The 17,588-nt window shown below is 36.4% G+C and overlaps 1 protein-coding gene across 3 annotated transcripts; it reads left to right on the forward strand.

Moving 5' to 3' along the window:
• Window positions 1-2,367: 2,367 nt before the first annotated feature.
• LOC132041769 (uncharacterized) lies at window positions 2,368-14,221 on the forward strand. 3 transcript variants are annotated; one of them, XR_009411231.1, is made up of 19 exons: window positions 2,368-2,540; window positions 2,622-2,841; window positions 3,299-3,449; window positions 3,700-3,836; window positions 3,983-4,086; window positions 4,237-4,332; window positions 5,065-5,158; window positions 6,017-6,137; window positions 6,255-6,448; window positions 6,755-6,858; window positions 6,930-6,985; window positions 7,749-7,838; window positions 7,939-8,038; window positions 8,187-8,291; window positions 8,376-8,448; window positions 11,165-11,328; window positions 11,691-11,748; window positions 13,412-14,040; window positions 14,099-14,221. XR_009411231.1 is itself a non-coding variant. In XM_059432463.1 (18 exons), the coding sequence occupies exons 1-18, from the start codon at window positions 2,538-2,540 to the stop codon at window positions 13,546-13,548; spliced, it is 1,944 nt and encodes a 647-aa protein (XP_059288446.1). In that variant the 5' UTR covers window positions 2,368-2,537; the 3' UTR covers window positions 13,549-14,025. The 3 variants fall into 3 exon arrangements, 2 of the variants coding, with proteins under 2 accessions (XP_059288446.1, XP_059288445.1); XM_059432463.1 differs by lacking the exon at window positions 14,099-14,221 and having other exon boundaries at window positions 6,080-6,137; window positions 13,412-14,025; XM_059432462.1 differs by lacking the exon at window positions 14,099-14,221 and having other exon boundaries at window positions 2,371-2,540; window positions 13,305-14,025.
• The last annotated feature ends 3,367 nt before the right edge of the window (window positions 14,222-17,588 follow it).

A 17,588-nucleotide genomic window follows, 5' to 3' on the forward strand; every position in this document is an offset into this window, starting at 1 on the left:
GAGTAGAGTGGAGCATGAGAACCATCTTCGTATCGTTCTTGGGTTGTTGAAGAAACATAGTTTGTTTGCTAAATTTTCTAAGTGTGAGTTCGGTTAGAGTTCGGCATTCTGGGCCATGTAGGTGTCCAAAGAGGAATGCTATGGTTGACCACGAAGATTGAGGCTATGAGGGGTTGGGCGAGGCCCGCACCGTTATAGACCGTGGTTTGTGGGTTTGGCCGGTTATTACCGTCGCTTTGTGAAGAAGTTTTCTTTGCCATTGCTTCATCTCGACGGTATCACCGCGAAGGATGTTCCTTCGGTGGGGATCGATGATTGTGAGGGAGATCTTTCAAAAGCTCGGCTTGACCGTCAACCCCCGATCCTAGCCTTACCTGGAGGGCGGACTTCGCGGTCTATTGTGACGTTCCGTATGGGTTTGGGCACGATGCTTGATGCGGGGAGGGTAGTAGTGATAGCTTATGCTTCCCGTCGGTTGAGAGGTTACGAGAAGAATTACCTCACCCGGCGGTTCGGAGTTGTTAGTCGTAGTTCGCTTTGAAGCTTTGGAGGCATTACTTGTACGGTATCCATTATGAGGTTTTTACCGCGGTTCTAGTTATGATGTTAGTGGTGGTGGTAGTGGTTGTGATGGTAAAGGTGATTAATGGTGGCGGGTGGGGCTGGAAGTGGAGAGTGGAAAGTAAGTAGGTAGTAGGTGAGTAAGGCAGGTGGTGAGGGGTTAGGAGGGTAAGGATGGTGGTGGTTGACAGTGGTGATGGTGATAGCGGGATAGATCGTGGAGGTAGGGTGGTGGTGATAGTAGTTGTGATGGCAGAGGTGGTTAGTAGTAGTGGGGCGAGTGGTGGGTTCGTGGTAGGGTGGTGGAGGGGGTGGGGTTAGGAGGATGTGGTGTGGTTGTAAAAATTATTCATATAGAAGTATATATTAATGGTGGACTTTGTTTAAGATCTTAGTGATTAAAACCGATTCAGATCAAATAAGTGCTTAGATCTTAATGTAAACAAATGCACTTAATAACCTAATATGTGAACCATTCAGATTCAGACCTCCATTAAGTGCAAACAAATGAGGCCTTTAGTTACTACTAACACCAATGTTTGGTTATGCGAGACCCAAATTAAATTTTGCCTGTAGATGGCATAATTTTTTTTCTCCTCTATAAATCATTCTGAAAACGGAAAAGGGTCATATATACCCCCGTACTTTGGGAAAAGGTTTACATTTACCCTTCGTTATACTTTTGGGCTAAATATACCCTTACTGTTATCTTTTGGGCTAAATATACCCCTATTGACTAACAAACCACTAACATTCCACTGTATAAGACTAATTTGTTTCTAATCGATCTGATTAACACCAATGACTGCCATGTGTCTTAATTTTTAATTTTAACCCAAACTTCGTACCTTCCTCCATAGATGGCTTAGTTTTCCCTTCGGCATTGCCACAATAAGGGTCGGTATTTGGAGCGGTTGGTGAGAGAGAGTCGTTGTAGTGCTCCGGAGAAGGGAGACATCATTTTTGGATGAGCGATTTGTCGGCGGAGTCGAGTGTGGAGATGGAGGAAAGGAATGAAGAGATGGTTTCGAATCCAGCATCATTACATACCTGGGAAAAGAATCAAATTTGAAGTAGAAAAAGCATTCATCAAAGTGAAACTTAAGAAATTTGTGATCAACTTTGCCAGTATTTGGTGGAAGAAGAAGAAGTGCGAGATTTTTGTGAAAGTTACTGCTATAATTTTAGTTTGAATTTTTGGTGTTGAAATGAAATGCTAGCTATGGAGGAAAGGTGAGACGGTTGTCTTTCTTTTTGTGTGTGTAAGGGTGTGCGCTTACACACAAACACAAAAATCTCGATTTATATTACTTAAGTAGTGGGAAACTGGTTGCTTGATTTATATTCATAAATATTTGTTAAGCCTTTTCTTAATGTTTTGTAGATAAGGTGGATTGGAACTGGTAACGGATCGAGGGATTATGCAAATCTTTAAGACAAATATGGGAGTGGGTTTCCACAAAGTCAAGGCCAGACGTGTAATAAGTTAACTGCTCTCTGCAGGGGCTTAATGCCGGTGATTTCTGGTGTAGTGTGACGGAAGAAGGATGTTGCTTGAGCTTAAAGGTGTCACCAATGGCGACAGATTAAAACATGTGGGATGAGATTAGCTTAACCGAGTAAATGGGATCGGGTTAAAACACTACATGTAGACATTTAGATGCAAATTAATCTTAGAATAAGGTCTATTAGTTAATAGGGATATATTTAGCCAAAAAATATAACGGTAAAGATATATTTAACCCAAAAGTATATCGAAAGGTAAATATAAGACCTTTTCCCAAAGTACTGGATATATATGACCCTTTGCCGTTCTGAAAAATTCAAGAAACGTCTTCAAAGTAGTTAGTAAGTTTGCTTGACATTTGTAAAACATTCCCTCCACAGCTCAAAGGCCTCAACTTTCTGGAAAGCCCCTCCGTTTTCCATTATTCATCTTCCTTCCAAACTCCGCAACTTCTTCTCCAGCCACTTCAATGGTTGCTAAACATTTTACTTTCCATCGCTTGGACACTTAAGCAATCTCTATTTGGTTGACTCGATTTTGTTTTAAATTTCAGGAAGAAGAAGCTTCTTCAAGTAGCGTGGCATCATCATCATCATCCCAAGTACAAGCTTCATTAGATGATTGTTTGAAGCTACTCAGAGGAGAAAGGGACGAGCAGAGGTTAGCGGGTCTACTTCTAGTTACCAAATTTTGCAATAAAGATGACCACACCGCCATTCTCAAGGTTTACGATGCCGTTGGACCTCAATTCCTCCACCGCCTTCTTAGAACTGGTAAAAGGTCTAAATGGTTTTTTTTTTTTTTTTTTTTGTTCAGTGAATTTTTAGCATTTGGATTGGTAGTTAAGTGGGTGAATGTATAGTCTGGTGGCCAAGAGGTCACAATTTCATTCTCACTGTCATTGCTTTCCATTGGGCTTTTCCCTACTCCCTGTAAACCATATATAAGGAAAAAGTTAATCAAGTGTGTTTCTTGTTCCCTTTTGGGGCAGAGCTGGCAAACTTTCCCTTTTAGAATGCAAGGTTGCTCCCACTCGATTCTCAAATTCGTATTTAGGGTTCGTTGTCCTGATTTTCCTTAAAAGATAAATTACTTACCAGTATGAGATGAAATTGGCCCAATTAGAGGGGAATAATATAGAGGATTCAAATTGTGGTCCTCAGTTAGTTTGGGATTGAGCTGTAGTTAATTGATTGGTTGGAGTTTTAATCTGAAAATTGGTTTTTATAGGAACGGGGAAAGGAGGTGATGGCGGGAATCGTGATGCCTACTTGCAGTTGTCAATCACAGTTCTTGCAGCATTTTGTAGAGTTCCCGAGATTGCAGCTTCGGAAGATATGGTTACTAAGATTCCTCTCATTGTAGAGACAATGTCCCGAGAGTATGTTTTCTGCTGAATCATTTCGTTGGCAATTTCGGTTCTGCAGTTTATGTTGCTGTTATTAATTAGTGAGAGATTCTTTTAGTAAGTGGAAAGTTGGTTTCTGTTGTCTCTGAAGTAGTTTTTGTTATTATGCCGGAGAGCTCAGTGAGATGTTACTGTGGGGTGCATTTGCTTAATTACAATTACATTTGCCTTCTCCATTTCTTCTACCAAATGTGTAACATTAGCATTTTGTTTACACTTCCAGAGCAGGATCACCTATCATTGAAGAATGCTATGAATTTTTGTTTTTGGTCTCAACGGCCAACGAAGAAGGGGTTAAAACCTTGTTCAAATCTGGTGGCTTGAATGTGCTCGCTTCGCAAATGATGATTCTACCAGATGGTGTTTAGTTTGATCATCTGAAACATGTTACATTTCTAAGGATCATAGTTTCACCTTATAACTACAACCTTGCCGTTGTCTCTTCATAGATTCAACCTGATTTTGCTTCCGAGTTTGATCCTGTTTTATTTTTAAATTGTTTTCAGGTTGTCATATGATTGAACTTGCTATGAGACTTGTGCAAATCATTGTTATTAAGCTACCCTCAGAAAATGTTTATTCTGAGCATTCAACTGATCTGTCAATGGTGGTGAGTCTACCAGAACTGAGTCCCTTTGATAGAGTTTTTTGGTGCAGTTGTTGGATGCTTGATTTACAGCATACTGTGTGTTTTCACGTATCTCTGTCTACACAATTTTTTATGCATTAAATTTGTATGTTATATTTTTGTTTGTGGTAGGTGGCTGCAGTGGCAAAGCAGTTTGTTGTACTGCAAAATGCACTGAAGTTTGAAGCGCTTCACCTCCTATCAGCTATCCTGTCCAACGGATATTCTGTATGTTAGTTACTTTATATTAAGCACATGTATCTGTACTTTTGGTGTAATATGGTCATATATCCTTACTAACATGCTATCAACCATATTAGAAATTTCAAAATCTTTTGTTTTATGATTATCCTTATTTTGAATAACCAATAGACTGATTCGTTTGTAGTTTATCAGTATTCAGTATCATGTTCGCTAGCAGTCCCTGCTCCATCGGGCAACTTCTCTAGCTTTATCTTTTATATCTAGAGATATTCATTATATTTGTTTTTTTCATATACCCTTCCCTGAACACCGCGCATAGCGGGAGCTTAGTGCACCGGGCTGCCCTTTTTTATACCTATTAAAAGGAAATCCTTGAAATGAATCTATTAGAAATACTGGGATATCCTTATGAATAGAATTGTAAAAGATTGCATTCGAAAAAACCAATCAAATGTCTGGTTGTAGAGAGTGAAAATTGATAGATGAACCGATTGTTGTAGCACAGTCCTACTTATCGGGATATGCTCTTTTTGGTTAATAGGTCTTATTGGGATATACTCTTTTTATTATAGGTCTTATTGGGATGTGCTCTTAGTGATCTTTTACAATATACAGTTGACCATTTGAAGAAGGCTTGATAAATTTATCTTGCATTCAGTCATAAGTTGCTTGTTTTCCTTGAACCCCATATATGCTCCTTTTGTCATGTCTCTACTGTCTGGAATCTGACTCTGGCTTTTTATACACAATTTACAGGCACCTGTATATGATGCTCTTCGGTTAATGGAAAATGACGTTTGGTCAACAAACCTGCGGATTGGTATTGTGGCTATCTTGCAAAATCGAGTTGGTATGTCAAAATTTATGTGTAAATATATTTCTCCATTCATTTTGCATAAATCTGTCAACTTCAAATATAGTACCATTTTTTCATTTCCCCAACCCTCGTGGAAATGATTTTTGTTACTTTAAGAGAATATGGGAGTGAATGTAGAGGCCTAACATATCTATAAGATGAGTGTCGTAGAAATAAGGATGTTAAAATAAATTTTATCATACAAAATAAGTGAAGATTATAATTATCATATCAGACATAGGGTGCAAGTAGTCACATAGAGGATAAATGAGAGCAGGTCACATGAGATGATTTGGCCATGTCTTACATAGTGCATTTTCCATAGGTGTAGCACTGTGATGATTGAAGTTGCTAAAAAGGGACGAGTTAGATCTAAAGTCATTTGGATTGAAGTTTCGTCAAAAGACCTACGATCTCTTGGAATCAATATGGATTTAAGTAGTAACAAAACACATGTAGGCAAATGATTCATATAGGTAGAGGTGTCAAACCCAAGTTGGGTCAAAACGGGTCAAGCCAATAAAGGGGTCATAACCCAACCCGCCCAAAGTTTATTTGGGTCAATAAAGATTGGGCCAAAATGTGTTAACTAACGGGTCATAACCCTACCATCCAACATGACTTCAACTTTTTTCCTCCTTTTCTTTCACACTATTATCACTATGCAAGAATCCTCGGGCTGTCCAGGCTGCAGAATTCAAATCTTTGGCAGTTGCTCGGTCAACTATGTTAATTTGCATATTAATTGTAAGAGTTGGTAAAATAATACTAGGTCCTTCTTTGTTTTGTTTTTTGTGTCTTTTTTTTTTTTTTTTTTTGGGTAATTCACCTTTCTCCTCATTTCTATTGTAGCACCTTCACATAAGCTTCAGGCTCTTGTTCTGGCTGAGTGTGTCATATCAATTGTTGGTGAAGGTTGGCTTATTGGGGAGATGAACTCAACTGATTCTCAGGATTCCCTGCCTGCTGACAGGTAAAGCAGAAATTCATGGTGTTGAATTTGTGTTCCTCTTTCTTTAACTTGCCTCCTCCATTGTCTTATCTCTGAGTTGGGACGTGGAAAGCATCAAGTATCTGTGCATCTCTTCAGGTGTATTCTGCTTGTTTTGGAGTCATCAAGGGTTGAAATTGCTGTTCTTCTAAATGACCTAGCATACTTGAAATATGAAGCCTCCAAGGCGTCCTCAAATACAGAGAACATTCTCGTGAAGCAGAGGAATCTTGGAGTAGCACTCTCTTTGGTTGAAAAGATAATTAAACTTATTTCTAGTTTTGCTGGAGAAGGTATGTAACAATATTTGTGTGGTAGAAAATATTTCTTATTTTTCCTGATACTTTTCGGAAAAATATTACTGAAGAAATTAACATGGAACCCGATTTATGCCAGTAATAGTTAAAAATTTAGAAACTAAGGTCATCTCCACTTGTACTACCCTTTATAGTCGATATTCGTCGAATTGGAAGCCTGATTCTGGGACAGAGGGAGTGTTTCATTTGAATGTTATGCTTTGCTGTTATATCTTGATCCAGCAGTAGAGAGATGTTAGGAGGTGACTTATGAGCTGACTATTTAATGAAAATCATTTGCAGAGTCAACTGTCAATGTTGTTATCAGTGAGCGCACTTTCACAAAAATCATTTCGGGGCTCAATGAGACAATTGGTGTTGTTTTGGACTATCTACGAGATACTAAGGTACTATTTTCCATCAGTACGTAGGAGAATAATTATAGTAAGTCTGCTCATGCAATAATGATTCTTCGCAGGAGCATGGACAGATGAAAGGGGATGACCTTCTAGCGGCTGTTCGACTAATCGGAAGGTATGAATCCCACCTTTCCTTCTGTGTAGATAAAAAAAAAAGGTAGAGAATCTCTGGCTGCAAATAAAATCATCCCCTGAGAGAACTGTTGGTATTAGCACAGTGATTATTATCAGCATTACCTGTCTTTATAGGTGATATTCTTAAACTGTTGGTATTAGCACTGTAATTATTATCAGCAGTACCTGTCTTTATAGGTGATATTCTTAAAGAAAACTAAGCCTTCCAATGAACAGATTTAGCAGAATTGGTGCTAGTTTAGCTTTCAGTTTTCCTTTCTTCAAATTGGGATCAATTGCTGCTTCTGCTTGTGTTTGACGGCCTTGTTGTTCTCTTAGATGCTTTTCTGCCATTGTGAGTTAATATTGTTTACTTGTTTCTCTTTTTCTTCGGATATATTAGGTCATAACTATATCTGTTGACAATGTTTTTTCCCAATTTCAGTGTTCATTCAAATAGGAAATTCTTTTACTTCTAATTCAACTTCCTGTTGTAAATGGATGCAAGTGCATATATGTGCGTTGTGAATGATATGAACTCTACAATTCCTGGTTTTATCTGCTAGCTGGAGAGTTTTAGATATTTACTGCCATCTTGAAATTTGTGTGGAATTGGGGTTTAATTGGTTCCAATAAAGGCTTGGTGCCATATTAATGTAATGTCGTAGTGTGGATTGAATTGGGCCATATTTGCTGGAGATTGGAGTTTGATTTGATTCTATTGGAGAAATTTTTTAAAGTAGTGAATGTCTTTGTTCTTTCAGTTATCTTGCAGAAGTACCAGATGCATGTAAAGATAAGGTCACAGAACTCCTAGGCTATTTGCTTTCAATTGAAGGGGAAGATGAATTGAGGTTTGGCATTTCTGTTACTGTTTTTCTATTAACCAACATTCCTCTCAATGTCTTGAACATGCGGCTGACATGGAACTTCTGACATGGTTTCAAATGGCAGTCCTTTTTATTCCATCTGTTTTCTGCTTCCGATGCTGTGTCAAATAACTCTCAAGACTGGAGGATGTAAAATTTTAGCTTCCTCAGGTGCATTTAGAGAAGTGAGTCGAGTCTCACTTTCTTTCTGGTTTCTTCGATTAATACAGCATTTTTGCAATCTATGAACCAATATTTTGTATGACAGCTGGCAATCCATTTATATGTCCTCTTCATCTCTTGATCTTCCGGCGGAATGTATTTAATTTGCAGGTTGTCGGTTGCCTTATTGCTTTGATTGACCAAAACAATTATACATCTGAGGATAATGGTTCTATATTCTTGGCTTGCAATACACTTTTGAATCTTCTTCTAAAGGTAGTTTTCGTGCTTCAACATCTTATTTGATGAATTAGTTATATTTGTATGATATTATTGACAATCTTGCCTTTTCATAAACAGCGGGAGCAAACTAAATTTCCTTCAGATGATCCCAGTTTTATCAGACTTTTAGTAGCATTGTCACATTGGGCAGGTAATATCTTTAACTCAGATTTTTGCACTTGCCGAGCCTGATCTCTTTGTTTCAACTATTGAATTTTCTTGGTTTGCTCTGCATTCATATTTCCCATCTGTAGCGTCATCCTCAAAAGATGAGCAATTGATGCCCATCAACCTTTAGTGAAGAGGTGTGAACCTTTAAATGACCCTGTCCCTAGCTGCAGTACGTTGGGGTCAAATTATATATAGATAAAAGAATGCTCGAAGTCTCTCAAAATTGGTAATGTCAAGATGCTACTTGAAGGCAGGTTAATGACTTAATGCTGCTTAATATCATTTGAACCCAATGTACTTCTCATGTTGAATTTGTTAAAAGCGGGAAAAGGGTCTCTTTGACAGAACACGAGGTTGCAAGTATGTTATATTTGTATTATATGCACAAATAGACACATAGTTCCAATTATGTTTCGAGTGGCCCAACATATATAGCATTTTAATTTCTTTTGATTCAAATAGCCCAACATAAATAGCATTCTATTTTCCTCTCACACGAAAGAAAGGAAAATTGGAGGGTGGAACATGAAGGGATCACATTATCACATAACGTAATACTATCATTGCTAACTTCTACTAGTTCCTGCTAGTATGCCTGTCAGAACTTTATGGAACATCTATAGCTCTAAGACAAACTAATGCAAGTGGGAGCAAGACTGGGAGAAATCATAATCTTATTTTTAAAGAAGAAACCAAGCAAAAATCTTGAATATAACTCAACCAGCTTGTCCAGTTTGGAAAGTTTGATGCCCTTTTTTTTTTTTAATAAAGGAACAACCCACTCTAGGGGCACATTTGAAGGGGCACCAATCTACACAAGTTTATCTCCCAGATTTATGAGAACTGATAAAACTAAAAGTACCTTTTCTTTCTTTTTCTTAATTTTAAATACATAATAGTTACTCCCTCCGTCCCAATTTATGTGGCACCGTTTGACTTGGCATAAAGTTTAAGAAAGAAAGGTTGGCTTTTGAAATGCGTGATCTAAAACATACCATAGACAATTGTGTGGCTATAAATCATTTCATTAAGGGTAAAAGGGAAATTTTAAAGTTATATTGTTTCTAATTATAGAAAGTTGACATTCTTTTTTGGGACAGACTAAAAAGGAAATGGTGCCACATAAATTGGGACAGAGGGAGTACATTTGACTTCTTTTTTTATCAGGAAGTTACTTCTCACTTCTGTACAGATTTTTTTCCAAAATGATACTAAACCAAACAATTGATGTTAAAAGTAACATAGCAACCTACATAACCATTTTAATCTAATTCAACAGTTTGGTCCGGTTTTTCGAACATGAGTCATGACCAAGTAATGAAAAGCCTTACTCAGGTGTAGAAAGATTATGCTTTGTAGTCTACTAGAAAGCTGGATTTACAATTAATTGGTGTTCTTGATAAAACAAAATTGGTGTGTGTTTCTTACTTCATAAAAAAAAAAAAAAAAAAAAAAAAAAAATTGGTGTGTGTTTTGCTTGTATAGAAAAAGGTAAATTGTGTGCCAAGAAGTAAATGAACCATTAGGGGATCCAAATTCCGTATCAACAGGTAGATGACACAAATCATCTGTTTTTTGCAAAACCAATGAAATATCTAGAGCACTAATGCTTGTGTGGACTTCAAAACACTAGCACAGCACATCCCTCATAACCACACCAAAGAGAGTGTCAGCCAGTAATCATTCAATTAAAAAATAAACAATGATGACATGGGGAAGTCTTATATAGGAAACAAAAATTCTTAAATTGGCTTTTTATAAGAGAATGTAATCAAAAGATAAATGTCTTTAGAGCTAGAGAAGAAAGGTGGAACCTTGATCTCTCCAGAAGCAGACCTTTTCTGCGCCATCCAACAGCTATAGATGACTCTGGACCTAATGGAAGCTGTATCTGAAAAAATAAAAAGTATCAAGGAGGCCCCCAGGGCATCATAGTTCCTTACTCCTCACCTCCTACTTCCTCAGTTTAAGGGAAGCAGGACCAGAAAGGAGAGAATTTTACTAAAATTAAACTAGGAAAAGGTTTCTGTTTAGTGGTGGTTCATTGCTGCTTCCATCCAAGGAACTTCTGCTGCTTCAAAGTGCACCATCTAGAAGTCTTAAATCTCAGCTATCTGGCTGTCGCTCCAATATGTGAGACTGTGAAGCTCTTATTTGTCAATTGCACGTGAGCACAATAAGTAAATATCAAAGGGCAAGGGAGGGAGAGCTTGTTGAAATTTATTTTCTATTTTTCTTGTTCCTGTGTGATGCATGCTTTCAACGTTACTGGGAGGATTTGTGGATTCTTCAAGCTGAGATGCTGCAGTTACTAGGGATAATGTATTATTTTTAGGGATGTCAGACAAATGTTAACGAAATTCTTTCTTCGTACTCTCCTGAATGGATATCTGACATTATTTACCAATAAAACCAGTGGGGTTGATGTCAATCTGAAATATATTTATGTTAAAATAAATGAAGAGCCGTACTTGAGTAACAAATTGTCCCTCCATGTCATCACTGAATTTTCAGTAATTCGTGATCACCAAGAATATAGCACATATATATATCTATAAATTACTTATCCTAGCAAATTGCACTAGAGGTGGTAGATGTTCGGTTTCTCTCTCCTGAGACGTACTGTCTCAACCATCTTTCGCTTGGTTTTTGGTTGCTTTCCAAAGGTTGCTGAAATTTATGTATTTCCATTCCAGAGGGTACGGACGAGGCATCTATTATCATGATGGCATCAAGCATCTGTTCACTTATACTTGATTTGACATCAGAGGAAGCTCTTCTAAATCATCCGGACTTCACTAGTGGCAATATTGGTAGTCTGTCGAAGCTCATTGAACGAAGCTTTGCAATGTGTGGTCAGGTAATTCACTGGCTTATGCCTTAGCCCTTCTGTTATTAACTAATTTCACTGTACTTTGATATCTTTCTCCATATTTTGGGATTACTCATAAGCTATGTTGCTCGGACTCTTCAGATATGTCGATAGGTGCGTGTGGGATTCTCCAAAAGTAGTGCATTTTTGGAGAATCTGACACGGGTGCAGCAACATTTTGGAGAGTCCGAGCAACATAGCTCATAAGCAATCTTAGCATCCGATCTTCCCCACCCTCCTCTTTCCCCCATTTAAAATGGACATGAGAAAAGAAACATGCCAAAGAAATGATCTGTTTGTTGTGGTTTCTGATACTCCAGTTGACAAATTATTTTTCTGGCTGAATTCAGGACTTGATATCCGATGATGCTACAGCTGAAGTAGATCTTTTTCAGATAATTACCTCAGGTTCGTAGTTCTCTTATATTAAGAATATTAGGCCTCATTTCTTTGTACTTAATGAAGGTGTTAATGTTAATCATTCAAATCTCAGTCATTAAGTCGGATTTTTTTTTTTGTCTGAATCTTAATCATTTAGATATCAATCATTAAGTGTGTTTGTTTTTTCTATTTTATATTTGGGAAAATGGTCAAAAATACCCCTCTACTTTGGAAAAAGGGCTAAAAAATATCCTCCGAACTTATTTTGGGTCAAAAATACCCCTCCCATCTTTAAAGTTTTCAATTATACCCCTGTCTTGTCGGCAATTATCCCCCAAAATAACCCGAAATCGGTTTGGGCCCCGTCGCATCATTTAAGCTTGAGCTCGCAGATCCCCTTATTCCCCAATACGTAGGTTTGAAGTTTGAGGGAATTTGGAGAATGGGGATCTTATGGGTTATTATTTAGTTAGGTCGGGTTTAAATGATGGAACGGAGTTTAAATGATTTTGGGTTATTTTGGGGGGGATAATTTCCGTCAAGACGGGGGTATATTTGAAAACTTTAAGGATGATAGGGGTATTTTTGACCCAAAATAAGTTCGGAGGATATTTTTAGCCTTTTTTCCAAAATAGAGGGATATTTTTTACCCTTTTCCCTTTATATTTTACAACCACTTAATGGGTTCTAATATGTCTGAATGACTATGATCTATAATAAAGTCTCAATATTATTAAGATGTCTACAAAGATTCTACAAAGATTCTACAAAGATGTCAGTTCACTACTACTCCACCCACTTTCATTGCTAACGCCGTCGTCTACATTCCGCTACTTCATTATCATTACCACACTTCTTACCAACGATCATTCTCGTCCACAACTAATACCACGGCCAATCATCACGGTCGGCCGTCCCTGCTTCCACTAGCCAATGTTCGCAATCATCACATACCACATTCTGACATCCATCAATCACTACGGTCAATCAATATCATCAACCACCACTATATATCGTCAACCACCATCGTCATTCACCACCACCATTACCTATCACTATTATCCACCACAATTATCAACTACCGCCAGCAACAACCCACAATTTCCACCATCAACCTACACCATCTTCGATCGGCACCCACAACCATCACCACTGGCCATCGGCATCATCAACCGCCATATAGGTTTTAAAAGATATTTTGTTGATATAGCTAATATTAGATTAATTTTGTATTTATTTGAATTTTATTTTTATTAATTTAAAGACAAGTTTTATATTCAGATGTTGAAAAATAGTCTTAATTATTCAGTACTTATAAAAAAATAGTCTTAATTATTTGGTAATCTGATCTTAATACGACATCGTAATAATCTGTGTATTCAAATTTCAACATATGAAAGTTAATGAACATCTTAATCGCTTTTTAATCTTTTAGATGTGTATTCGGATTCGCACGATACTCAATTTTAATAAAGACAAATAAGGCCTAGTATTTCTATTTTTTATATTCTCTTTCTTCCTAGCTTTGAAAATGTTTGAGAGGCTGTTGCTTATTCTACTTGTCTTGTCTAAATTTGGTGTAGCATACTCATCATGGGCCGATCGGTTTCCTCGTATTAAACAAGCTGTTGAGAGCTCAGGGCCTTCTCCATTTCGACATATTTCATAGGACTATTGTTCACTTGATGAGGTCTGTGCGACTTGACTAGAAATTGTTGTACGGATCAATTGAATAGTAGAAAAGCACCTTCAATGGAGGGTAATGTCTTTCTGCAATCACGGCATTTCGTTCCTGCATTCTGGACTTCCCATGCTCTAGGATTCTAGAGAAGTGACAGTTACCTATATCTTTCAATGGAGTTTTTGCACTGGCCAACATTGCAGTATAAAGAAATTTGTTTACTCTTATCAACTTATTTTGGACGGACTGATGATGAGCAGTGAATCCAAGCTTTTCCTAACAGCTATATGGATCCAAGTTCGCAGGATGATAAGGCAGATGATTTACTAGCATGCACAAACTTGCTGTATTACGAGTCTTTTCTGTTCTTCCAAATCTGTGCATGCTTTAGCCTCTTGCACGACTTTGCTCTCATCGTACCATTTTTCCTTGTGGAAGAGGGTTGTATGGTCATCTCATAGTATTGGAAGCAAGTTGTTTAAAATTAGTTTGTTACTACTATTTAGTTATATTTCCTTGTACAAAATAAGTGTTCTAATTAGGTCTCTCAGGTCCACTTTCGGTGTCTCTTCCTACGATGTTATTGGTTAGCATATCAAAGAAAGAAAGGTGATTGGGTGAGACACTTCATGAGAAAGGTGATTCGGTGGGACGTTTCATGAGAAAGGTGATTGGGTAAGACACTTCATGAGAAAGGTGATTCGGTGGGACGTTTCATGAGAAAGGTGATTCGGTGAGACACTTCATGCCATGGGCCAAAAAGAACATGTAATGTACCTTTCAGGATTAGTCATTTTCAAAAAGAAAATGTTTTATTAACTAATTTGCGCACATTATTTACTGTTGGTTCCAGCCCAAGAAAATTCAATTATATTGCGAAATGGTGAAAACTTTTCTTAGGTACAAGTTGGTTTTTATTGTCCAAGATACGCAACTAGTTCAATTTCAACTTTCATGCTACATACTTCTAGAAACGGGAACATTACCTGATGAATTTTTTTGGAAAAAATAGTTTGCTTTTCTCAAAATGCACAGGATTTTCCATCACAGAAGAAGAAAATCCATTCTGGTTAAAATTGAAGTAATTGCGCGGTTTGTCTTTCAAATGGATTAGCCTTTATAGGCATAAGTTCGATTTTAAAGGGACAAAAATTAAAGACCAGCTCATTTGAATGGCAAAATTTGATCTTATAGGCATAGGTTCGATTTTAAAGGGCTAAAAATTAAAGACCGGCCCATTTGAATGGCAAAATTTGAAGACCAGCACAAAATAGAGCCAAAAGTGCAAATCCACAGTTGTCCAAAGATGATTGTGGTCCGAAAAACAATTTTTTTACGAATGAGATTCTAACAAAGTTGCTCAAATAGTAAAGACGGAACAAGAACATCAAGAATAAAGCTATGGAAATTGGCCAAAGGGAAAACCTTAAATTTAGAGGCAAAAGTTCAAATCCACAGTTGTCCAGAGATGATTGTGGTACGAAAAACAATTTTATTACGTATGAGATTCTAACAAAGCTGCTCAAATAGTAAAGATGGAACAAGTACATCAATCAAGACTAAAACTATGGAAATTCGCCAAATGGAAAACCTTAAGTTAGAATACGTATGTCGAAGTGATAAATGTGCGTATGAAAGCTAAATAATTTGCATTCAATAGTTTAGTGCGAATATTGAGTTAAAATTTTACCCAAATATCACCTAAAAAGGTCTATTTGATCAGAATATACTTCTGTCAACTGCAATTTGTTTGTGTTAGTTACTATTTGGAAGGATATTTTCTTTGATCATAATTTTCAAATGCCTTCTAAATATTTTGAATTGTTAATTTTTATGACTTATATTACTGTTTATGTAGTTTCTAAATATGTATATTTTATCTAAAAAAAGTTGAAGATTTTATATTTGAATTCACACCGAACATTAGTTTGTTTGACCATCGTACTCCGAATCAAACCACACAAATTAAATGTAGGGAATATGTTGGGTTAATCTTGGCATCATGGAATAGTTCCGTCTATTGAACACCAGAGATAATTTAGGAATCGCTTGGTATGCGGGATTGGATATCCCATGGGTAGGGGTGTACATAAATCGGATTGGTTCGGGTCAGGGGCGGCTCAATACTATTAGTGACCTAAAACCAAACTTCGAAATGAGGCCTCAATTTTTTTTTCAAGAAAAAAAAAATTATATATGTTTTTATTTGAAGTCTATTTTTTAGCTTTTGATATGTAAAGTTATGACTAACTGTTTTATTAATCGAATTCTCCTAATAATTCCTTTTCGATTGGTAGTTGGAATGACGTAACCCAATTCAAGAAATTTTAAAAATATTTTTAAAATGCCTATAAAGTAAAAATAACAAATACAAGATAAAAGCAAAACTAGGAAGCAGGAAAGATGAAACCTGATTCAAGAAATTTGAGACTAGATTCTAATATGATTTGTTGCTTCTTTGAAATGTGAGAAAGAACAACAAATAATGCACAATATATATTTGTTATCAACTCTCTATAGCACGCTTTAACTCTCTTTTTCTAGAGAATAAAAAAGTTATAGAGAGCTTTGATTTTGAGCAACTGAAATTTTGGAGAAAGTAAGAAGCTAAAATACAACACAAGTACTACATAAAAATGTCTATCCAACGGTGAATGAATTATCGGTTTTTGGAAAAAAATTAATGCTTATAATCACCTCATTCCAGAGCTGTAGGCCTTGCTACAAGGGCTTCAAATTGCAGCACAACACCAACTTGCTCCCATAGAAATAGAAACTGATTCTGTTGAGGTCCTACAACTTTTACAACATCCATGCTCTAACTATCAGTCTCTCATCAATGAATGCATGTGCCTATTGAGGATGTTGTAGAATCCAGTGGTGAGGCATAGCTTCAGAGAAGGGAATAAATGTGCTCATGTTTTGGCGAAAATGGGTTCCAAGCTGCCAGTGTGTAACCAGTTATATGTCGTGTCGTCTCCTCCGGCTCCGGCTCAGACAATAGTTCAAGCAGATAAGGAAGGAGAATTATCTACTAAAACAGTCTCGTTGTCTATGTGTAATAATTTGGCAAGTCTAGGAAACCTTAATAGCTATAGATGATAGTGAATATGTGTCTACTACTACTGACTATGTGGCTACTACTACTAATGTAATGTTCTAGTATTAATAAAATATCCGTTTTCACCAACAAAAAAAAAAGAAGTTGTGCACGTTTTCTTATGAAAAAGAAGAGAGTAAAAAGTAGAGTAATTGTTTCAACAGTTAAATTAACTTTCACACGTAAGTGAATTGTGAGAGACAGTCATATTTCCAAATTATAGTCAAACGGTGCTATCTTTCCTTTTATATGACATACTTTTATGTTTATGCTAAAATTTAGTACTCCATACTAATTTTTTTTTTTTTTAAATTCGAAGTACTATAAAAATATGATTGCTAAATCAAACTAATTGTGTCAGATTTTTAAATTTATAAACCAAATCAAACCAACAGAAGTTGGGTTTTTCAATCTCGGTTTTCTCATGTTTCTCGGGTTGTTTTTTCGGAAAACTCTTCATACAAAACATGTACTTCCTCCGTCCCATATTACTTGGCCACATTACTAAAAATATATGTCCTAAATTACTTGTTCATTTACAAAACTAAGATAAAATTAATTAAATCTTTCCTACCTTATCCTTAAATGTTCTTGAAAATAGTCAATATTGATTAGAATGTATTTATTGGAGAGAGATAGAGGTATGACAGTAAAATCAATCTTTTATTTATGATTTCACAGGGGCATGCAAAAGGGAAAGTCGCCAAATAATATGGGACAGAGGGAGTAGCTTTTACTTCAAATATTTTTTTAGTCCTGGAAAGAGACAACTGTATAACTAAGGTGTTCCTTAAGAAAATAACACAACATGTAAGATGAGTGATGACACTGTAATAAAATATTCAACAAAAATATAATGAAATCGCATAAAACAAATATTGCTATTTAATAAAGCCATAATGAAAAGATCATAATCTAAAAATACAAAATCATGCTAAAATAAGTATGGCTAATAAGTAATAATCACATGACAAAGGAAAAAATAAAATTAAGTTATGTATTTTCACTATCTAAACAAATGCAAAACTAAAGAATAGATATTAAACATTATTGTCATTTCTAGTGTTAGAGTTAAATTTCTTTGTT

The sequence above is a fragment of the Lycium ferocissimum genome, unplaced genomic scaffold (genome assembly GCF_029784015.1).
Source record: "Lycium ferocissimum isolate CSIRO_LF1 unplaced genomic scaffold, AGI_CSIRO_Lferr_CH_V1 ctg11653, whole genome shotgun sequence".
NCBI classification, from domain to species: Eukaryota; Viridiplantae; Streptophyta; class Magnoliopsida; order Solanales; family Solanaceae; genus Lycium; species Lycium ferocissimum.